Source organism: Delphinapterus leucas, unplaced genomic scaffold (genome assembly GCF_059928025.1).
Source record: "Delphinapterus leucas isolate spDelLeu-1000000601 "Yukka" unplaced genomic scaffold, BTC_Dleu_Yukka2 spDelLeu_asBTCV2_sq60, whole genome shotgun sequence".
NCBI lineage: Eukaryota > Metazoa > Chordata > Mammalia > Artiodactyla > Monodontidae > Delphinapterus > Delphinapterus leucas.
Window position 1 is genome coordinate 711,518 of NW_028322269.1, and position 25,821 is coordinate 737,338.

Sequence of the window (25,821 nt, forward strand, 5' to 3'; positions counted from 1 at the left end):
ATGCCTGTTCCATTAGGTGTTAGAAGCATATTCAAAATTGAATTGATGATCATTTTAATTTACTTCATTCACAAAAGATTTCTTCACTGATAAATAAAACAGGATTTTTAACCAATGCAGTTAGATATTTCCTTGTTACTTCTATTTCTTTCAAAATAGATTTTTGAGGGTTTTTGTTTGTTTTCTAACCACATTTAAGCATGCTATTTTTCTAGTCTATTTTTCTCACAGAACTGAAGAACAGTCATTGAAATGGAAACTTCTCAGAAATTTGACATTATGAAATCTCGTGTTCAAAGATAATATCAAATATAAGGTACCTGCCCTATTTCAGTGTCAGTTTACAGTTAACAGGTGTCTCTAATACTTTAAGAATGTAATTGAAAACAAAAGACAAATTAGATTTTACCAGTTCTTCTTGGAAATATAGCTTGATTTGAAATAAAATATTCAAGGTAGTTATTTGTTGTTCAACTACATTTAGTAACATGAGGAGGGTAAAGGATTTAAGTAAATAAAATATTTAATTTCTTAATATGTGGGATTTCTGAAGCTAGATTAGTATACTGTGCAAATGAGAAGTTGGGAACATTCTGTTTCACAAAGGCTTTTTCACACGTTATATAATTTGTCATGGTTTCCTTTGAGAAGGGAGATTTAGTATATCCCAGAGGCCGTTTATTTTCTACAAATATTTACTGACTACTTTCTATGTACATAGCCCCATGATAGTATAATTAGGGCATTGTCATTACAGAGTTCTTGTGTAGTTTGGTGTAAATAATATTCAGCATAAGTATAAACCTTCATAATTGACATAACATTTCCATCCATAAAGTGTCATATGATCATCCTAAAGAGTACTGTGAAATAATTTCCCCATTTTAAAGAGAAGGATGTGCTGTGACTCGAGTTTACCTGCCTGAGATCACACATTTAGCAAATGGAACTTGAACCCAGAATCTCCTGTGCTTTGCAAGGCCCTTCACCATTTTACTTTTTACATCTCCTTATTTATAGGCAGTTACCTTATTCAAAACCCACAGTAGTTGTTGGTATGTGATACATATATGCGCAGTGATAACTATTATAGCACACATTTCAAATGTCTTGAGAAATAATCATGTGAATAACATCTAAATTTAAAGTGAAATGTTTCTGAAACATATGAAATTTGGAACCCAGAAAAAAAGAAAATATAGTTATGTTACATTATAAAAGATATAAAAACACAGAATTTTACTTTCAAAATTCTACCATATCTACAAAAGTATATGCAAAATTTAATTACCTTGCATATGTTTTATTTATATGTGTATGATATGTTCAATATCTTTCTTCTAGACTAATTCCACAAAGAAGTTTAAAAGTGATGGAAAACAGGATAGAGTATTCCAAAATCAAGGAAAGAGAAAAATTTTACAGATTCTACTTGTGAAAGGTAAGATTTAAGGTCAAGATACATTAAATCTTTATTGTAAATCCTTATGTAAGTCCTGCATCTATGGACTGCCATGGGTTTTTGCACTTGTTTTTACCTATGCCTGAAATGCTTTTTCTCCAGGGATCCTACTGGTTCTCATTCTCACTGCTCTGAGGTCTTTGTCTGAATGTCATCTTTACATTTCAGACCTTCCTTTGCCACCCTATTTAAAAGTATAACACTACTTGCAGAACTGTCTAGTCTTCGTGTTTTACTACATAGCATATATCACAGTCTAACACCTTGTATATTTTATAGATTCATTTTATTTGTTGACTGTCTCCTTTTACTAGTGTGAGCTCCATAAGGGTAGAGTAGAGATTTTGATCTGTTTTGCTAACTGTTGTATTCCCAGTACCTAGAAAAGAGGTAGGTACTGGGCTGGTATTTGGTAACTTTTCTACACAAAGAAAGCGAGATGGATGGAAGGAAGGAAGGAAGGAGGGAGGGAAAGAGGAGGGAAGGAAGGAAGAGGGAAGGAAGAAAGTAAAATAAATGAAGGGAGATAGGGAGAGATGGAAGAAGGAAGAAAAGAAATAAAGGGAGGGACAGAGGAAAGCCAAAAGGTGAGTGAAAGAATAGTATTTTGCATATTACCTTTATAAGAAAGTACCATTGGTAGCATCAACTATTAATTTTTGCTTTTAATTAATATCCCTGCTACTACTAATAGACCTAGAGAAAAAAGCATTAATTAGAAAAGGAAACAGAAAAATAAAGAAAGGAAGACTCATGAAGATGAGAAAAAGAAATAATATATACAATGAACCAGAACTGGCCTTGACAGTTTGTTTTATATTGTTTGATGCTCATAAAGGAATCTGTGAGACAAGGAACCTTGAGGTTTGCCAAAGGTCCCTGAGCAATTAAGTTGGAGGCAGTGCTGGCGCAAGCACCCAGGGGAAGCTAAGGATGGAGAGATAGTGAGAGGCAGAGAAGAGTATAAATTCAAGTTTCCAATGCCTAACCCTAGGCTTTTTAAAGCTTCCTCAGACAAAGAAAAAATGAAGAATGAAGAGGGAAAGTAAATCAGGTATCACTTCAAAATGTGTGTCAAGGTATTTTTTAGCAGTGTCATAATTTATCCTAGTAAAGGTATTTCCATTTATATTTGAAGATTTATTTACAGATTGAAAAGCTATTACCTAAATAAGCACAACATTATTTGCTTTGAGACAACAACATACGTATTAATACCACCACTCTATTTTCTAGGAATTTATCCAGAAATAATGTTCAAGGATGTGTACAAAGGTATAATAAGTGTATTTACTTCAGCTTGGCATAGGCAGTGGTATGGAAACCTTCTGCTGTATTAACAATAAGAATAAATAAGATATCTAGAATCAATAGTAAGATAATATTTTAGAGACTTACCTAGGATTTTGCTATAGTATGAATTCCATTGTCCCCAGTAGGACTGAAATATATAATCTTGCAGTGGATAAGATATGGTATTTTTAACCCCTTCGCCAAAGGTCATCTGGTAAGTGAGCTCTGAAAGTGCTGCAGGTACATAGGAGGCAGGTGCTGGGATTTTTCCACAGTGTCTCTCCACTGCTGAGGCTGGAGAGAACTTCAACGTGTACATAAATGGAATTCCTGATTTCAGAGCAACCAGATCTCCACAGATTGTTACTGGGTCGGCTAGCAGCACATCAAAGCCTCCTTTCTGAAGTCTTGCCATTAACTTGGGGTTCTTTAATACTCAATCACAGATTTGTATATTAATCTGAAAAAAAGTATGTAGGAGTTTTCCTAGTTCTATCCACAGCATTATCAGATGTTCAATTAAGAAGTCGATGTTGCTTTTCTTGTAGGAAACAGATATCACCTCAAAATTCACAAAAGAATCATCACTGGAGTTGACGAATAGAGTCGCTGATGAAGCCTGTACAGTCATATTGTGATTTCTTTGATTCAACTCTTCTAAAATGATCTTAATGTTTAACCGATGGCTACCATCCGTGGGCTAAATTAGCACATTCCCACTTAGAAAAATTTCAATCGGAGTCAAATTAAAAATCAGAAGATAGGAAAACTTCTTAGGCATGGTGATATCCATTATGGAAACCATCCTACTACAGATCTTTTAAGACGAAAAGAAACTTTCAAAGTATATTTAGGTAGATTATTTTTTCAAACAAAATAATATTTAATGCGATGGCTACACTCATTCATAAGTCAATTGATCTATAGATTAAAAGGAAAACAATATAACTCAAATTCTTGAATATATTAATATGATTAGTCCAACAAAAGAAATGAAATCTGGCCCTATTTTAAAGAAAAAGAAGCAGGCAGGTTATAAGCCTGATATCTGTGTTCTCTGTGAAAATAACCATAATTTATAAAATGTGCCTTCAATTTAGTATACCTTTCCCCAAATTGTTAAATAAAAAATAATACTTCTCACTGCTAAAGTCACTTTGCCAAAACTTGCAGAACTTTCAAGCTGGATATCTTTATTATAAGCCATTTCTACATGCATTGTCTGACTCAATCCTTTTCATAATCTTGTTTAGCAGAAGTGATTTACTCCATTTCATGGATAATGAAACTAATGTTGAATTGCATATCCAGAAGCATATTTGACAGAGTAGTACAATTGGGACAACAATCATAACACTATTTCACTCATTTCTGGCTTTTTACAATGTCATGTCTCATCTTTGTTAAGTTTCAGGAACTTTGGCAATGCCCAGTGACCAGCATTATTATCATTTCCCCATGGCTCATATTTAGGAAAATATTAAAAACAAGCTTCCCTTAGAGGATGTTTGCTCAAACACTTCAAGAAGTTTTAGATTAATTGGGTAATAGAGTTAATTACTACACATTTGATAGAGGACTGTTTTCTTCTCTGATAAAGCAAATTGATCACTGTCTCCTTGTTACAGGGAAATTTTAATTTTCTTCCCTATGATATCTTTATACACAATCAAGGAGATAGCAACCAGCACCCTGAGAAACCATACGCTTTTTACTCAGAGCCGTTTAGTAGCTTAAATTAGGTGAACTCTAGATTTCAACAGCCCTGGATTCAAAAACTGACCTTTAACAAGATTTGTGACCCTGATGAATTACCTAGACCCTCTCAGCCTTAGTTTTCTCACGTGTAAATGAGAGATGATGCTAATTTGTTATATTAAGTTGTAAATTAGCAATAATATCTGCAAAGCTGCTTTGCAGACTGCTTGGTTCAGAGCAAGAGTTTAGTAATGTTAGCAGTTTAATAAATTTGCCTAAAGATTGACCAGTAAATCAGTGGGTTAGCTACAGAATTATTGGCTAGACATGGATGTAATGATACATGTTAGTTGAGGTTCTTAGTGAATGCCAAACTGAACAAGGGCAACTATATACTGGTGCTATTTTAAAAGTTAAAATCTTTGAAGGCTGCCATTAAAAAGAGAAAATAAGAACAAATAAAGTGATTAAAAGGACAGAAACCGGGAGCTGAGATTGGAAATTAAGTGCTGGGTTTTCTCTTTATAATCTTTTGCCCTTGAATTGTCATTTCAGGACCTTAAGGAACAAAAGGACCAGGAAGGCAGAGAAAGGGAAAGAGGAGAGAGAGAAGTTACGCTTTTAGAATGATTGTATTTGTGTCCTTTCAAGAGCTAGCCTCAATTTGGTTATAGGGGCAGTAATTTTAAAATTAATTACATTTTGAAACAAAACAGCAGGAGAAGAGTATGACTAATCTTGATGGCCATTAAAATGGCCTAATGAAGAGAATTTAAAATAGCTTCATAAAGAAATCTGTTGCTGTCATGACCTTATTATAAAAAGGAGACAAAACACAACAACATATAAAGGATAACTGAAAGTTTATTTATAAAATACTGAGATTTGTTCAGTTATTGAAGTCCTTGTAAGTATAATAATTAATTAGCCATTACTCACTAGCAACAGCTATGATAACATTTAAAAGCTTATCAAAATATACCCAAGAATCAAATGCAGGTAGGCAACCCTAAATTACCCTGCATTTAAAAAAAAATGCAAGCGTTCAAGGAGTTAACTTTCCACTGTTAGGTGGTCTTTTCAGGACAATAATAAAATTATATAATTTAATAAAGACAATAAGAGATAATAGAATTAATTAGTAGCTGATATATGTATATATATTATTTTTGTTTTAAAATTATTCTTGGATGTTAAAATGTTTAATCTCACTACCATCAATGTAGAGTTCTGCTCCATTTATTCTATGGTTTCCTGTATACCTGAAATGCTTCATAATTTGCAAATTCAAAAATGATGAAGAGATTAAAAAATAAATTATGTTTGGGGACATATGCAGTATAAGCTTAGATTTAAATTTCCATCAGTGAAAAAATAATATGCTAAATATGCATAATTTCATGAAATAATGAAGTTCTGTAATTTAAAACAGTCACATATTTGTTTCCTTTATGAGTTCACTTATAGCTCTTCTGAATACGGTTTCAGTGATAGCATGTGGGATTGTCATTCTATAGACAACATAAGTCCAGTTTGCCCATCTCCATCATTTTATATGTAAGAAAATAGACTAAGAGAGGTTTAAATAATCTGAAAGTCACAATGCTGGAAATGCATAAGTATTCTGGTTCCCAGTCCAATGTTCCTTCTTCTATAATCTACTTTTTAAATTGAATAGTTGTGATATATTTTATAACAGTAAAAATTAGAAAATATTACATTTCACAATGGTGAATATTTGATGATGACATCTTAAACATAACTAAAGAGCTCAGAAAATAATTTAAAAAACATATGCCTGTGAAACAATACATAAGTACCATGAGTGAAAAATAGATTAGTCATAGAAAATTTGCACCAATTATGATATTGTTCTTGTACTTTGAATTGTTAGAGAGGAAAAAAACTTTCCCTCTACCTTTTCTAGGTTATTTTGGCTCATCTAAAAATTAAATCGATGTGACACAGATGAACAGGAGAAAAACCAAATTTAGTGACATGCAGGGTCTCCTCAAGACTATGAGGCCCAAGAACAAGTTAGGCAACTGAGGCCTATATGCCACCTGAGGGAAGGAGAATGGGGTAAGGGTTTGGGGCTTTAGAGTGGAGGAAGGCAATTCACATAGAGATGGAGAAACAAATATTTGGTAAATGAATATTTGCTGTGCCATAGAGACAATGGGACACAGATTGGACTTTGGTCTCCAGGCCCTGTTGAGTTTCCCTACCACAGTAGGTGTTGTTCTCTGTAGATTTCTCTGGTGAGAGGGCTCTTCCTGGACAGGGCCTCATATCTAAATTCTTTTAAGCAGTTAAAGGGAAGGTAAAAAGAAAGACTTCATGAGTCTTTGTCTCTTAAAAGCAATCAGCCTCAGATAATCCTCAAGCCAAAGAGACACATTTTAGGGTGGAAGATTTTGTTCCCCTCAGAATCAATTGCTCCTTTTCATTCTCTATTTTGAAAGAGAGGACTCCAAAGGATAATAAAACAGACATAAATTTTTCAGAATAAGATTTAATGACGTTTTGTTGGAGAATGTTAGTCATCTGTATAAAACTAAATTAGAGTTAAAGTATCTTAAAATGTATAATGCTATTAATTTGAATTGAGAATGTTTACAACAACACTTTTGTACAGGAGCTTTGCTTACAAATTTTTTCCCCAAACACATGCCCTGCCTTGAAGCTTTCCTCTTTCTGTGCATTGCCCTGGATGCTAGGATTTAATTGTGCTGATCATTTCTCATTGTCACTCAGATTTGGAGGTGGCTCCAGAGGCCACAAAAGCCTACAAACCAGTCTTCACACTGTTTTAGGAACCTGAGTAATCAACTCTTTAGTAACTTTAAAGTTTTAGCCTTACATTAGTACTTCAATTTTATTTGAGTTCCTTGATTGGCATTTAGTTAATTCATTTGAAATTGTATTTGTTTTTATTTTCTTCATTTATACATTTTTAATATGATGGATTCTCTCTTTTTTTTTTAACAACTTTTTTGGAGTATAATTGCTTTATAATGGTGTGTTAGTTTCTGCTGTATAACAAAGTGAATCAGCTATACATATACAAATATCCCCATATCTCCTCCCTCTTGTGTCTCCCTCCCACTCTCCCTATCCCACCCCTCTAGGTGGACACAAAGCACCGAACTGATCTACCTATGCTATGCAGCTCCTTCCCACTAGCTATCTATTTTACATTTGATAGTGTATATATGTCCATGCCACTCTCTCACTTTGTCCCAGCTTACCCTTCCCCCTCCCCATGTCCTCAAGTCCATTCTTTATGTCTGCCCTTCATTCCTGTCCTTCCACTAGGTTCTTCAGAACCATTTTAAATATTTTTAGATTCCATATATATGTGTTAGCATACAGTATTTGCTTTTCTCTTTCTGACTTCCTTCACTCTGTATGACAGACTCTAGGTCCATCCACCTCACTAGAAATAACACAGTTTTGTTTCTTTTTATGGCTGAGTAATAGTCCATTGTATATATGTGCCACATCTTCTTTATCCATTCATCTGTCGATGGACACTTAGATTGCTTCCATGTCCTGGCTATTGTAAATAGAGCTTCAATGACCATTGTGGCACATGACTCTTTTTGAATTATCACTTTTTCAGGTTATATGCCCCATAGTGGGATTGATGGGTTGTATGGTAGTTCTATTTTTAGTTTTTTAAGGAACCTCCATAGTGTTCTCCATAATGGCTGTATCAATTTACATTCCCACCAACAATGCAAGAGTGTTCCCTTTTCTCCACACCCTTTCCAGAATTTATTGTTTGTAGATTTTTTGAGGATGGACAGGGTGAGGTGATACCTCACTGTAGCTTTAGCTTGCATTTCTCTAGTGATTAGAGATGTTGAGCATTCTTTCATGTGTTTGCTGGCAATCTGTACATCTTCTTTGGAGAAATGTCTATTCAGGTCTTCTGCCCATTTTTGGATTGGGCTCTTTGTTGTTTTGATATTGAGCTGCATGGGCTGCTTGTAAATTTTGAGATTAATCCTTTGTCAGTTGCTTCATTTGCAAATATTTTCTCCCATTCTGAGGGTTGTCTTTTCATCTTGTTTATGGTTTCCTTTGCTGCAAAAGTTTTTAAGTTTCATTAGGTCCCATTTGTTTTTTTTGTTTTTATTTCCATTTCTCTAGGGGGTGGGTCAAAAAGGATCTTGCTGTGATTTATGTCATAGAGTGTTCTGCCTATGTTTTCCTCTAAGAGTTTTATAGTGTCTGGCCTTATATTTAGGTCTTAAATCCATTTTGAGTTTATTTTTGTGTATGGTGTTAGGGAGTGTTGTAATTTCATTATTTTACATGTAGCTCTCCAGTTTTCCCAGTACCAATTATTGAAGAGGCTATCGTTTCTCCATTGTATATTATTGCCTCTTTTATCAAAGATAAGGTGACCATATGTGCATGGGTTTATCTCTGGGCTTTCTATTCTGTTCCATTGATTTATATTTCTTTTTTTTGGCCAGTACCATACTGTCTTGATTACTGTAGCTTTGTAGTATAGTCTGAAGTCAGGGAGCCTGATTCCTCCAGCTCCATTTTTCTTTTTCAAGTTTGCTTTGGCTATTCGAGGTCTTTTGTGTTTCCATACAAATTGTGAAATTTTTGGTTCTAGTTCTGTGAAAAGTGCCATTGGAAGTTTGGTAGAGATTGCATTGAATCTCTAGATTGCTTTGAGTAGTATAATCATTTTCACAATGCTGATTCTTCCCATCCAAGAACATGTTATATCTCTCCATCTGTTTGTATCATCTTTAATTTCTTTTATCAGTGTCTTATAATTTTCTGCATACAGGTCTTTTGTCTCCTGAGGTATGTTTATTCCTAGGTATTTTGTTATTTTTGTTGCAATGGTAAATGGGAGTGTTTCCTTAATTTCTCTTTCATATTTTTCAGCTTTAGAGTATAGGAATGCAAAAGATTTCTGTGCATTAATTCTACCAGAAAACTACTAGAGCTAATCAATGAATTTGGTAAAGTAGCCAGATATAAAATTAATGCACAGAAACCTAATTTGAAATTTTAAACTTAGGTGAACTTTCCTTTTTTCCCTTTGTTTTACCCTGTATGCACTGAATATTGTCTAAAGCTTTCTTTTTAGCCCTGGGTCTGGCATTAAATCCTTCACCACTTCCTTGATTGTAACCTCAGGCAAGTTACTCAGCCTCATTACAAACTAGGGCAGAATGATGGTGCCTATTTTCTGTAGTTATGGGGACTAAACGAAGCAATGCATGTAAATTATTCAGAATAGCATTTGCACTCAATAAATGTTAGCTATATTTGATATTGTAGGGAGAGAATCTGACTTTAAAATGATCAATTTAACCAGATCAGATCACCTGGATCTCATCACTTAGACCCACCTCCACTCTTCCACTACTCAGACAATGGCCCCCTGGGGCACCTGAGCTTCAGTGCAGATGTTCCCAAACACTTGCAATTTTCTCCACAAGTGTCAGTCATGCTCAATCTCCAGGCACATCACAAATGTTCTATCACTAACAATATACTCAGTTGCAAAGTTCAAAAATGATTTAAGAAATACACAGATATAAAGCTCAAGATTATACCTACAAAGGTTATAACCTTCATTCCTTTTCATTGAGTGGGAGCAAAAAAGAGTGAAAGCTCTTTCTGGGAATTGTGCATGTCCCATAGCAAGTTCCATCTTGGTTGTCATGCTGCCTATGGCTATCATCTGGCTGATGGGTAATTGTGTAAAAGGGAATGCTACCAGTGGTGATTTGAAAAATTCTAACCAATCAAGATTAACTTAAATTTTGAAATAGAAGAAGAAAGGAAGGAAGGAGAGAGGGAAGCAAAGGAAAGACAGGAAGAGAATAAAAGAAAGAAAAAGAATGTTCCAAACCAAAATGTATTACTCTTCAGGGAAAAGAAGAGTATATTCCAATATACTTTTTCTCTTTTAAAATGACAACTGGAAATCAAGCACTGTGCAGATACACACACTCAAATATGTCTAATTTCTAGCACTTTATTTTACATTAATTACCTATACTTAGTGAGTACCTTGTTCATGTGAAGATCTGAATACTGTGGTCAAGTTTTTTCTTTTATGAAGGTCTACTGTTTTCCCTATTGAACTTAATATATTTGCATGATTATCTATTGTTATTATAGATGGCATTCGTTTTTAGAGATTATTCATAGATAAAAATACATTGTATATTTATATAAATCTAATATGTAAAAGTTACTCACAAAAAAAGTTTGTTTTTATAGTGGCCACAGGGTAAAACTGTTGGTAGCAAGAGGTAATATTTATGGATTATAAATATTTTTACTGGCATTAAAATGCTACATTATCGTTTCCCTAAATGTTTCCCCAATTTTGGTGGCAGCTTTTTTGTTGTTAATATAAACAAAAATAAAATTTACCTGGATCAACTTTAGACGAATATATTTGAAATCTGCAGAAGCCGTTTCTAACTTTCAGTTAAAGTGAAGCTCTCTTAAGACCATAAAGCTATCCTCAGGCAAATTATCCCAGGCAACAGAATTGCTATGCCTAAAGGAATAACAAGGTGCCTAGTGATAACATGGCCCAATTAAATTCAATTCAGCAAATTAAATAGGTGAGAAATAGAATAGTAGATTGTAAAAACTAAATATATTGAAAGGAAGAAGAAAAGTACCCAAGAAAGTTTAAACCTAAAATATTCTGAATAATTGATGAATTTGTACCTGAAGATTTTAAAGGAGAGAAAAATTGTTCTAGACGCTTTGGTGTCAGAAAGAATTGTTTCGAAAATTCTCTCAACCTAATAGCTATATGATTTGATTTTAACATGTTCACTATTTCTAAGCCTCAATATTCTCATTTGTGATAGTAGATTTTTCTTCACAAGTTCATTGCAAGGATTAAGGTGTATATTACATGTGAAGCACTTATCAACAAATATTGCCTGCTCTAACTATAATGATATCCAGGAGTTTCAACCAAATACCTGTTACCTGAAATAAAAGAAGTAATTTTCACATGATAATATCCAATTCCTAGCAATTAGCAGAGATGGACTCACTCTGAGGTCTTATAGCATACCACTGCAGAAAAATAATGTTATAGAAAGAAAGTTGTCCTCTATTTATTTACTCAGGTGTGACAATTTGAGAACTGAGTAGATATGGATTTGTTGCAATGACTTTGATTAGAGCAGTCAAGCTAAATTAAAAGGTAAATTCAAATTGGAAATAAGTTATTTTTCCAAGTCAGTTCCGTTCATCATCTTCATTTATCATTCCACATGTACAAAGTCTTGCAAAAAAATAAATTACTCTGTCATGTCAATACTTTCATTTCTTACCTGACCTTTTGAATATGAGTGCTCGAGTCCCTGGACATCAATAAGAATATTGTGTTTTAGTACAACAAAGTTTAAATAGCCATTCTAAGTCGGAAGAGTGTAATTTGATTAGAAACATGAGATTATCAAAATCAGAGAGTAAGAACCTTTCTAGAAATCTTCATTACATTCCCACGAAAAAATTGTTAAGAAATATTATTCTAATATCTTAAGATGGGAAAATAGTGTGGTTTTATTACCAGTATTAACTTACAAGCAAAATACAATGAAACATATGATTTTGAGATTGCCAGCATGGAGAAAGTTTATCTAGGGATAATTTCACCAACATAAATAAAGAACATCGTAATCCTGATAATTATTATCTCAAGTTGAGAACAAGTAGTTGATAAAAACATAAGTGATGAGATGAAAATGTAGACACATACTGTGACCAAGGAACTCTCCATGTACATTCCTCTAGTTCATTAACTGAGATTCTGCACATGTTCAGATGTCACTGTTAGTTTACTACATGCATGAGGAGATTAAAGAGTTTTCAAAATCTTGACAGCTTTGTTGCCTTATAAAATTGCCATTTCTTTGTCCTCTTTCTTAATTTTTAAGGTCCAGTTTTAGCCCTATGATGTTGACCATTCACTTTTATCTTAGTAGGGTAGTTCACGATTGTCATAGTAACTGAGCTTATTCTCTCTAAGAATCAGAACAGGTAGACTTTTGTTTGGATTCCAGGAGATAAATATCTGTTTTTGAGTTTGGGAGCAACTATTTAATATATCCAGAGAATATGATCAGCCAGTTGTAACTTACATCCCCCTTAATACTCCTCACCCATAAACCCACTCATATACTGTCAATTAATTTATAACAAAGGAGCCAAGAATATACAGTGGAGAAGACAGACTCTTCAATAAATCATGTTGTAAAAACTGCACAACCACATGTGAAACAATGAAACTGGACCCCTATCTTACATCATGTACAAAAGTTAACTTGAAATGGTTTAAAGACTTTTGTGGTTTGAACTGAAACCACAAAACTCCTAGAAGAAAACATAGGAGCTAAGCTCCTTGACATAGGTCTTGATGATGTTTTTTAGATTTACTACCAAAAGAAAAAGCAACAAAAGAAAAAATAAACAAGTAGGACTACCTCAAACTTAAAAGCTTCTGCACAAAAAAGGAAACTATCAACAAAATAAAAAGGCAGCCTATCATATGGGAGAAAATATCTGCAAATCATATATCTGATAAGGGGCTAATATCCAAAATATATGAAAACTTATACAACTTAGTAGCAAAAATACAAACAATATGACTGAAAATGGGCAGAGGATCTGAAATGACATTTTTCCAAAGACATACAGATGGCCAACAGATACATGAAAAGGTGTTCAACAGCACTAATCATCAAAGAAATGCAAATCAATTTGACCTTCATAAATACTGAATCATCAGTAATACACATCACACACATGCTATTTTAAGCCTCCACAATATTGGGCACACTGTTTCCTTCCCCACACTTAATTTGCAGGAAAATTTATATTCACTGTTTAAAAATTTCCTTTTGAGGTGCAACACCTCAACTCTGAAGTTTTTCAGAATACCACTCTCTCTCGTCACATACTGCCTGTCTCCTTTATACTATCTCTGTCCTTTATACATATTTCCATTACTCACCTCATTCATACTGTAAGTATTCCTTTTCATGTCTGACATCTCTTCTGCTTGACTGTGAAATCCTTGAATCCAAGAACTTGGTCTCAGTCTTTGTTGTAACCTCTCTATCTAAGGGAAAGCCTAGTAAACAGTAGGAAATCTATGTGCAATAATCAAACATTTTCCATAAACACGTATGTTTTTAAATACACATGCACAAATGTTTATAATAATGGGCTTGTAGAAAGCATAATTTCTTCCAGCTTTTCGCATACCCCACTGAAGTTTCTAGGCAATTTCTATTTTCAGTGCAATATCTAAATGAGAATTTAGTCCTATTTTTGAACTTAGGTATTTGTCACCAGAAGGTTATCCGTAAAATAACTTATTTGGTACTTTCAAGTCCATAAAATTGGAAAACAACACACTGTAGCTGCAAAGCATAGTGTCTTTTATTTTCTTTCCTGCTGTCAAATGATAGTAATAGACAGTAATCAATAGGTAGGATTGAAGAAGAATAGCCATAGGGAAATAGAGAAGAAGTGATACAAAGCTCTGTTTGTTCAAACTTAAATAATAAAAAATGTAACATACCCAAAGCCTTACTATAGTAGGAATCCCATGATTTCCAAAGCATATTAAACATGCAGTCCTGTAGATGGTAGGAAATGAAATTTCTTATTCTTCTGTCGGTGAAAGACATCTGGTCAGTAAGTTCTGATAAAATAGCAGGAACATAGGAAGGAGGGTATGGTACCTTCCCGCAGTGTTTTTCCACTGTTGAGGCTGGAGAAAACCTCAAAGAGTATATAAATGGAATTCCCAGTTTTAAAGCTATTATATCACCACAAGGAAATACTGGATCTGATACCAAGGCCTCAAATTTGCTTTTCTTCAGCTTTTCCATTAGATTTTGGTTTTTGAGAACACCATCACAGACTTCTCTAGCCACCATATGGAAGTCCTTGATGACTTTGGCCATCTCCTGATAGAATCTCCAAATGGTTAAAGGAGATGGTCTATTTTCCATCCATGTCAAAACAAAGTCCTTGATCAATCCTTCTATTCTTTCTTTGCCAAAGGGCACTTTAGATATTTCAAATATCAGAGATGGGTTAGAGGTCGGTGTGATGAAAAGTGCACCAGAAGCAACTAGGACAGTCACATTATGCTCTTTTTTAATTAGATCATCTATAATTGTCTTAACATTTAGCCAATGACTACCTTCTATTGGCCAAATCAAAACATTCCCACCAAGAGTGGTTCCTAAGAGACTTATCTGAAGAGCCAACAGCAGAATGTTCTTGTTCAACATGATGTCGCTTGATGTAGAAGATTCAATGAGGTGTGGTGCAAATGAATTTCTCTGATTTTTAAGCAAAAAAGGAGAGACAGATTATTTCTAAGTTTTGATTCAAACCACTGATACTCTTAAGAGCCTTCTCTCTACAAAATGATATTAGTCATGGTAGCTCTACAATCATAGTTTTGTGATAATTGGAGATTTAGGGGTATCATGTGTCTTGTCTCTCAACCTGTTGCTTTAGCTTTGGTGATGATTCTGGCTCTCTGATCCTTTTCTTGAAGTTGATCCTTCAACCCTTCCTTCGCATCTTATAATTGTTAAATTATTACTACTAAGCTGCTTAAAGCCACTGTGTATCTCAACTCTACGCTCAGGCCTAGGTACCAAAACCTTAGACAGGGCTAGAACTTACTCAGAAATGTAGAGTTGCTAATGCTATAGATTTTCCAAGATTTAATACATTTTATATAATGTCATTAGTAACAATTAAACTTTGTAAGTAGTTCTTAGTTGTTAATAGATAAGATTATTGCAAAGAGAATACTTACAAAATGCAAAGTACAAAGAAATATAGTGAGTGCAATATTTATTACTACTTTAATAATATGTTTAGGAAAATATTTTATGTTAATGAATCACTGAGAAAAAATTACAAGTAAATAAATAAACTATGTGCAAGTAATATATACAAGAGATGATGGGTAATGTTACATGTGAATAGGAGCTATCTGAAGAGAATTGCTAATTCAAACATCCTTCTTTTGAAAGTGCTGCTCAAAAGCTAGCTAAGCCTATGTGAATAAACTATTTTACATCTAGACTCAGATTTTTAAAATTGTTACTAGCATTTAAGTGTTCACTATTTGTCAGACATCGTGCAAAGTGTTTTACAGGTATTAATGTCATTTACTTCTCACTAAAGAAAAGATCCAGTGAAGCAGTTACTCTAATTATTCCCACATAAAGAAAGAACCATTGCTCAGAGAAGTTGAGTAACTTGACAAGTTCATACAGCAAAATAAAGAAGGAACTGGTATTAACAGAATTAAGGTTCCTTGCCTCCCATAGCCTACTGTGTCAAACACTAGGATAGATTAGCCCATGAGAGTATATCATGTCCGCTTATCAACTATAAGACACCTATGTATATGAACCATAAACTGCCCCAAACATGCTGAGACAATATAAAAGACACAATATAAATTTGTGTAAGTCACACTGAATAATGTAGGATCAAGTCATCCCAGTAACGTAATCTCTATGAAAACTGTGTATGTGCAAGCATATGTCTATGAGTAAGCAGAGATGAATCTTTTTGTTTTAATGTCTGTTGAAATCAGAAATCTTATTTTTTTTTTTAGTGATGTCTCTTCTGAGCTCCCCATCACCAAAGATAATCTGTAGTGAAACATTAACTGCTTCATTAAAACAGTTACTACCTTTTACAAAGTACTATTCAAAGCTTAGCAGAGTAATCAGACCGTTCATGGGGTGGATTTCAATTCAAGGCTCTGTGCAGTAGGATTTTATGGTATGCACAAAACTTCTGTCTGCTGGTGTCACCCTGGTCCACAGTTACTTGCCAGGAGACTTTCAAATAGTTGATACACTAGGATGAACAACTGGTCACAGTGTACTACTATTTTATTCACTTTATTTACTAGCAGGGAATCAGATCCAGTTTAAACAACTAAAATATAGTCTTTATTCAGGTTATATGTGTTGACTGGGTACCTACTAGGCACAGAACTCCCTACTAGGCAAAAGATGAATCAAAGAGATACTAATATTCATCTTACAGTCTATCAGAGGAAGATAAGAAAATTGCATACATAAATGTAACAAAAATCGGCATAGCATATTTAATATGTCAGCATTATATTAATAAGTCAGCATGATATTATAAAAAGAATTTAGTTTTTAGAATCAGGCCAAGAAGTCCTAGCTTAACATTATGCTGCTTAATATTTACGAAGCTTAGGTTTTTCATCTGGAAAATGAAAATTAAAAACAACTTAGGATGCTTCTGTGAGTATAAAATAATACAACAAAATAGATAATAAAATATTTATTAATATATAATAAATGAATAACTTACAATAAATACTATAAATTATGTAATTATATATACAATATATAAGATAAATATATATTTAAATAAATAAAATAATATTGATTAAGCAACAAGTATAGTACCTGGAGTAAAAGACATGTTTAAAATCTATTCTCTCTCTCTTTTAATTCCTTCTCCTTCTCTTAATTAGAGAAAATGCTAAGTGCCATCAGATGAAATGACACGGTTAAAAAAACTGTTTCAGAGCTCTACAGAGTAGAGATTGCTTTCAGGTTTCTTTTTGTGGGGCATAAGGATACAAGAGTCTTTATGAGAGATGTGGTATATGACACTCATCTTGGAGTCTGAAGTATCTGGACATTAGTGATGAGTAATGTGCACAAAGGAAACCAGAGTTATATCATAAACTTTTTGATTTAAAAAAATATCTTAGTAATATGACAAGTGTTAAGAAATTTGTCAAACTATTGAGGTTAAATTTTAGATTTGTTTGTGTTCTTAAATTTAATAGAAAACCAAATGAAGAAATTATATTGACCATAGACATTTAAAGAGGTTGTAAAAAAAGGATTTTTTGAAATGTGAGGGTCTGAAAATGTGATTTTAATTATTCTGACCTTAAGAGCACTGAAAAGCTAATATACTCTTTCCAGAAAATTTTTGAGAGACTACAGCTAAAAACATGATTAATATATTTGTGAAATCAATTGAATTCAAAGAAAAAGCTAACATATTTGAAAAGAAGCTAGTATATATGAATATTTTTATCATAGATGATGATAATAAAAAATGTGCTTTACCTAATTGCACAAAGGAAGCAAGCACAGTATTTACAATAACAAAATTGGTTGCACAACAGGATTTTGTTTAGAGAACCTTTAAATTTTCTTTTGTTAATAAATAAATTTGACTTTGCATAAACTTATTTGAGATTTATTTGAGATATATGTATATTTAAAATATGTAGTTATAAAAAATCCACTGCACAATATTAAGAAAATAAAATACCTATCGAAGGATGTCATCTTGATCTTTATACATGTTCTATCATAAAGACCATAGTGGTCACTTGTGAGAATCATCTTTGCCTTCACCATACATCGGTATAAATCTTACTTGTTACTTTATGTGTTGGCTAATGCAGGAAGAAATGTTTTCCACTGGTTGGACCTGAGGTAAGTGAAGTTTTAAAGAGGCCTTTGGGCTCACGTTTAGATAAAACTCTCAATTTACTGCTCTATAATACAATTCCCTCAATATCTATAAAATTATTGTGAATTGTATAACTGGAGTTGGGGAGGGACCCTCAAGTTATTTCCAGAAACCTGAAAACTTTTTCAAAGGGAAGCAATGAAACAAACCAGAAGTTAACCATCAAACTTGTAATGATTGATATTTCTTTTAGAAGAAAATATAAAGTCTACATGTACATTACACATTGCATATGTATTGCTTGTCATGAGATTTAAAAATTTCTTACCTGAAGTTTCCAGCCAGAACTTTAATAGTGCTCATTTGCCACCAGGAAGAAGTTGAACTTAGATAAATGCTAGTTGTGTAAGTATAAATGATGAGAAATATGATCTTAAGTGGAGAAAAGATTATACAGATCATTTTACTCTTTGCATTCCCCCCCATTACATTATAAAGCAGATTAACATTTTGTTAAAGGTGTATCCTTGTACTGGTTCCCTGGAAACTATTTGAATTGAATATTGCCTTTGCTATCACGGTCTCTGCGGCCTCCCACCTCCACATCAACCAAGTATTTCTGGATGTATCTGAAATAATTACTAGTAATGATTAATAATTGGGTTATTATAAGAAGTAGATAAAATTAATATCTCTCAAGTTCATGCAACATAAAATTATTATTATTATTTATAAAGAGAATAATTTTTTAAATTTGAAGTGTCTTTCTTCTTTTCTGCTGAGTCCTGTAATGGTGATAATAGTTTATGTTAATTCAAATACAGGAACCACGGCAGAGCTGAATTGCTCTGTAGAATGAAGAACCATCTCTGGAAAATCCTGGTGGCTTTACTTATCTTTGCGTTTATATATTTAATAAAGGTACTAATTTAGACCATTAAATAAGTGTTTTAAAGCTGCACACTTTCATTATGCAATATCCTTGAGAGTGAAAATTACAATTACATTTCTTTGTGCAACCATTTTGAAGGGGAAAAAATAATAACTGAGTATGTCTTTTAGCAGTGTCCCAAATATGTCATTTAGTAAATAAGTACTGGAATAGAACATGACCATTTATTGTTGGACCATTTATTGTTGTAATTGATAAACAGATGTGGCAATAAATTTCAAACGGATTGTAAATAGGGATTAGTCTCACAGAGATGCATTTTATGTGAGGGCAATGGAGGGGAAATAAGGAGAACAGTGGAGGTGCCACAAAGCATTTCAAGTTTAGTTCCCTTAGATTGCATACACGTGACTGCCGGTATTCTTTCTCAATTTGTGGAGTTCAAGTTCAATCTAGATAAAAGAAAATCAGTACTGTACATGTTTTATAGAATAATTCTCCATCTTTGAATTGCTAATATAATTTACCTATCAACTAAATAGAATAAGTCTAAGTAAATATTTCAAGATAAGTCTATAGGTAAAAACTTTTCTGAATCTTTCCACATCTAGTAATATATTTTTCACCTTCACACCTGTATGACAGCATGGGTGATAACTGATTTCTTTGACCCTGACATTTTTCACTAAATATCTAGTAGATCATATTGTATTGTCCTCTTCCAACTCTTGTTACAAAAGACAACAATGAAGTCGACAACTTTTTCTGCCAAAATGCCAATGTGTGTGCAGTTGTTGGTGTGTGTGTGTTTGAGTTACATTATTCCTATAAATTATTTTGTCATAATTTGTCTAGGTAATGTTGATGGGAACAATCAATAAAAAATCCATAATAGGAATAGAAAAGAGTTTTATTTGAGCCAAACTGAGTACTATCGCCTAGGAGACACAGATTCAAGAAGGACTTGAATTTTGTCCTGTCAGACTACAAAATGGAGAACTCTTACAAAAGTAAAAAGTGCAAAATTACATAAGTTGTTTGTCAAGGATTATAACCAGACCTGGCAAGAAGAGTGCTTGTTAAGCAAAGATTGGCTGTGGTCTGAAATGATTGCATAGTTACAAGGGGAGACCTTGAGACTAGAAAGTTGCAGTTGGCAACTTCCGGCAGATATTATTTTGAGAACGACTCGTGATGTCCTTGAGCCTAATACAGTTCAGAGAATTCAAGTAAGTTCTCAGTGACACAGGTACATTGTCTGAACCCATGTCCACAATGGCCATGCAGCTCCATTTTGAATTCCTGAACCATATTTATAACATTTTGATTTTTTAAATGCATTCTTTTCTTTAATGGTTAAAGCAGATGTACAATGCATGCTTAATTGGGTACAAACAGGTTGTTTATTGGTTTTGTTTTTTGGGGGTTTTTTTGAAGTATAGTTGCTGTACAATATTAAGTAAGTTACAGGTGTATAATATAGCGATTCACAATTTTTAAAGTTATATTTCATTTATAGTTATTATAAAATATTGGCTATATTCCCTGTGTCGTACAATATATCCTTGTAGCTTATTTTATACTTAATAGTCTGTATCTCTTACTCCCCTACCCTTATAATTCCCCTCCCTGCTTTCCTCTCCCCACTGGTAACCACTATTTTGTTCTCTGTATTTGTGAGTCTACTTCTTTTTTGTTATATTCACAAGTTTGTAGTATTTTTTAGATTCTACATATAAATGATATTATACAGTACTTGTCTTTTTCTGACTTATTTCACTTAGCATAATGCCTTCCAAGTCCATCTATGTTGCTGCAAATGGCAAAACTTCATTATTTTTTATGGCTGAATAGTATTCCATTGCCTATATATACCACATCTTCGTTATCTATTCTTCTGTTGATGGACACTTAGGTTGCTTCCATATCTTGGCCATTGCAAGTAATGCTGCTTGAACTTTGGGGTGCATGTATCATTTCAAATCAGTGTTTTTGTTTTCTGGGCTGTATACCATGGAGTGGAATTGCTGGGTTATATGGTAGTTCTATTTTTAGTTTTTTGAGAAACTTCCATACTGTTTTCCCCAGTTGCTGCACTAATTTACATCCCCACCAACAGTGTATAAGGGTTCCCTTTTCTCCACATCCTCACCAACATTTGTTATTTGTGTTCTTTTTGATGATAGCCATTCTAACAGGTGTAAGGCGATATCTCATTGTGGTTTTGATCTGCATTTCTCTGACGATTAGTGATGTTGAGCATACTTTCATGTGCCTGTTGGTCATCTGCATTTCCTCTTTGGAAAAATATCTATTCAGTTCTTCTGTCCACTTTTTAATCAGGTTGCAAACAGGCTGTTTTGATTAGCCTAAAGTTCAAGTTAAATCATGTGTAAGCCAGAATGACTTCTCCATACTTTAATATGTAAAAATTTCTTCCATCAGTAATGAACTCATTCAATATATGTGTATTCTTTTTAACTCAAAAATTTTTCTTTGATAACTTTTATTTAAAAAAAAATGCTTTCTTATTCCGATTGGATCTCAGTATTGTAAAACTTGTATTGAACATTTTCTTACCTGAGTTATTGTTTTCCTATGTGTATCACTTATGTATTGCTGTGAAAAACATTACTCCAAAATGTAGTAAATGACAATCATTTTATTTTCTACCAATTTTGTGGGTCAGCAATTTGTGCTGGGCAGTTCTGCTGATCTCACTAGATATCCCTCCTTCTGTTAAGGTCATCTAGTGACTCTATGTGATGGCTAATTTTATGTGTCAACTTGACTAGGCCACAGTGCCCACATATTTGATCAAATATTATTCTGGTTGTTTCTGTAAAGGGGTATTTTGGATGAGATCAACATTTAAACTGGTGGACTTTGAGTAAAGCAGATTATCCTCCATAATATGTGTGGGCCTCATCCAATCAGTTGAAAACCTTATTAGAACAGAGACTGATCTTGCCTAAGTAAGAAAGAATTCTGCCAACAGACTGCCTTTGGACTTGAACTACAACTCTGCCTGGCTTTCCAGCCTTCTGTTCTACCCTAAAGATTTTGTACCTACCAAACTACCACAATTGCATGAGCCAAGTCCTTAAAGTAAATCTTTCTCTCTACATATAACTCTATATCTGTCTATCTATCTATTATCTATCTATCTATCTATACTTCCTGTTAGTTCTGTTTCTCTGGAGAACCCCAATATTCTCCACTTTAGCTAGATTATGTAAGATAGCCTCACTTGTATGTCTAGTGGTTGGTTCTGGTTGTTGACTGTTTGGTTCCAGGATCCAGCCAGATAGGGCATACTGGAATGACAGTTTCAGAGTACTGTTCCAAGAGAGTGAAGGCAATACCTGCAGTGCTTCTCAAGGCCTATGCTATAAAGCCGTGTTTTACTTCTGCAGAGTTCTGAAGGTCAAACAAGTTATCTGGCCAAGCCTAGAGCGAGAAAGAGAGTGTGTCCATGGTGTCCATATTGCAAACAGTATACCACAGGGTACATCCTTGAAGAGATTCTCAAATTTAACATCCTCGTGAATGAGTCTCTTTTCATGTGATCAATTTTACAATTTAGTAATTTCTATACGAGTTTTTATCCCTTATTGCATTTTCAATTTTCTGTAAGTTAACATCTATTGAGCATTTCCAATATGCCATGTGCTATTCTAAGTACTTCACGTACCTTAACTCATTTAATTCTTACAACCCTTTGAGGAAGGTAATGTTATTATCTCTATTTGCAGAGGAAAAATCCAAGGCATAGAAAAGTATGTAACTTACTCATGTCATTCAGAGATTTAATGACACAGCCACAATTTGAATGTAGGCTATCTGACTACAGAGGCTGACCAAGTGCTTAACCATAATACGATTAAAGGGAGCTTTTTAAAAAGCATAGGCTTTTTGTCCTTTTTATGCCCTGTGAATTGTGAATGCAGCAACAAATATTGTTCTTATTGACAGAATGAGATGACATCTATCTGTTGCTGATAAATAACAGAAGCGTAAACTGCTCATAAATATATCTCAAGTAAAATGTTAGAAATACATTCCAAAAACATTGTAAAAATAATACATCACACTTAAGTGGGGTTTGCTGCAGAAATGATTCACTAAAATGAAATCCATTAATATAATTTATATATTAATAGAACTAAGAGAAATTTATATAATTACCTCTCTATGAAAAAAAGCAGTTGATGAAATATGGCACTCAATTCTAACTTACGAAGAGTGCATTTAATAAAAGAGAAATCAATTAATATTTTCTTTTAAAACATCTTTATTGGAGTATAACTGCTTTAAAATGGTGTGTTAGTTTCTGCTGTATAACAAAGTGAATCAGCTATACATATACATATATCCTCATATCTCCTCCCTCTTGCATCTCCCTCCCACCCTCCCTATCCCACCCCTCTAGGTGGTCACAAGGCACCAAGCTGATCTCCCTGTGCTATGCGGCTGCTTCCCAAGAGCTCTCTGATTTACATTTGGTAGTATATAGTAGTCCATGCTACTCTCTCACTTCATCCCTGCTTACCCTTGCCCCTCCCCGTGTCCTCAAGTCCATTCTCTACATCTGCATCATTCATCATTATTCCTGTCCTGTCCCTAGCTTCTTCATAACCTTTTTATTTTTTTTAGATTCCATATATATGTGTTAGCATACGGTATTTGTTTTTATCTTTCTGACTTACTTCACTCTCTATGACAGTCTCTAGGTCCATCCACCTCACTACAAATAACTCAATTTCATTTCTTTTTATGGCTGAGTAATATTCCATTGTATATATGTGCCACATCTTCTTTATCCATTCATCTGTTGATGGACACTTAGGTTGCTTCCATGTCCTGGCTATTGTAAATAAAGCTGCAGTGAACATTGTGGTACTCCACTATATTTAAAAAGAAAATATGAAGGCCATATCTCCACTGCTATGAAACATGTGTTTGGAGATACAGACAATAAAATTAAACAAGAAAATATAACCAGTTAAAAAAGATTGGAAAGGAAGAGATAATCTATTTTTAGTTGCAGTTTATATAAATATATATTTGGAAAACTAGTACAACATATAAGAGAGTATAGGATAATAGCAAGATATATAATTTAAATTTAAATATGAGTAGAATTTTATATATGCAAAAATAGCCAGTAGAATAAACATGAAATATTTAATGAACGTTTGAAGTGAGTGAAACAATGAAATGAATAAGCTGTTCATAATTCTAACAAAAACATAAAATTAGTAGCCATAAATTTAACAAGAAATACACAGAACCTGTATGAGGAACAATTGTAAACACTCCAGAAGTACACAAAAATAGTCACATTTCATTAAATTAAATAGGTGCTTTTGCTTCCCATTATCTTTAAATTCTTCAAATTCCCTTTTTCCCTCCATTCTCACTAGTTTTAACAGCTTTATTGAGGTAAAATTGATATGCAGTGAATTGCAAATATGTAAGGTGTACAATCTGATGAGTTTTGACATACACAAACACCAGTGGTATTATCACCACAATCAAGGTAATAGATATATCTAACACATCCCAAAGTTTCCTTTGTCCCTTTGTATGTGTGTGTGTGTGCGTGTGCGTGTGTGTGTAGAGAACAATTAACATAAGATCTAACCTCCTAACACATTTTGAAGTGCACAATACCACTTGGTTAACTATAAGCACTATGTTGTACAGCACATTTCTAGAATTTATCATCTAGCATAACAAACTTTATAAACATTGAACAACTCTCCATATTAATAAGATTATATTGTAAGATCCTATTAACTTGCACCTGAATCAGCTTCAGTTTAAAACATAAATATTCTGCTAGAATAATTTAACAATTGCTAAAAATATAACAAGACCCATACTTATCACTGTAGCAGGATAGTAGTACAAACACAGAACCATGATATCAATTTAAAGGTAATTACATGAACAATGGAAACAAACTCAAGGAAACAATACTAAAGATAAAAATATAAAATGAAACATATGTAGAATAAAGAGAGAAAAATCATAGCATTAGAATATTGAAATGGGTTTTAATCAATAGCTATTAAAATTTGGTGCATACATGTGGAGACATATTTTATAACTCAAATAATAGCACATTTAATGTGTAATAAAAATATGTCTGAATCTTCTTTTCCTATAATCATAGATGTGACAATCTCTTAATCTTAGCAAAAAACAAAACAAAATAAAACTGAACAACATTATTTCTCTTAATGGCCTACAACAAAAGGATCACTGGCATCTCTTTTCCTGGGTACTTGTAACAGCATAGAAGCGGTTGCTTGATATAAAGGGGAAGGAATCACAAGGTAATCTTTTACTTTCTTATTGGTTTAAAGTTGAGAGAGAAAGAGAGAGAGAGAGAGAGAGAGAGAGTGGGATTTAGTTTTCAAAACTTAAGAAAGATACTAAAGCCATGATAATTATATACTATGTAATAATATAAAATGCTGTTTCAAAACTCTTTATCTTCTTTCCATAGGAACATTTGACCAAATAAAAAATAATTAAACTTTAAATAAAAACAAGTCTATAAAAATAGTTTCAAGGAAGAACAATATAATTTGATAGGGCGTTCAATTAACTTCACTTTTTTCTGAGAAATATGTCATATTGCTTCTGAAAAAGCCTCTTAAAATTAAAAGTAATAATAACAATCAGAGTTCTCTCAAGTCTTTGTATGAATAATAGCCTGCACATGCATGTGAGGATGCCACTGAGACTGGGGAAGGAACCACCAGAAAGAGTGGGTAGTTTAGGGATGGATTATATTTTCCTCCACCATAGTAGAAAGAGCCTCAAACACTCTAAGTAGAGTCCTTAAAACTGTATTGCTTCAGTGGTGGGATGAAATTTATTTGAAAATAAAGTATCATCTGAGTATGATTTAATTAACTTA

General features: G+C 33.4%; 1 protein-coding gene across 1 annotated transcript in view; it reads right to left on the bottom strand.

The window, feature by feature from the left end:
• Nucleotides 1-14,778, bottom strand: part of LOC111168149 (UDP-glucuronosyltransferase 2A2-like) — a 46,393-nt gene extending 31,615 nt beyond the window's left edge. Inside the window, 2 exon segments of the mRNA XM_089906074.1 lie at nt 2,804-3,455; nt 14,065-14,778. Of these exon segments, the coding sequence (XP_089762200.1) occupies nt 2,804-3,455; nt 14,065-14,778 (1,366 nt within the window).
• Nucleotides 14,779-25,821: the final 11,043 nt, after the last annotated feature.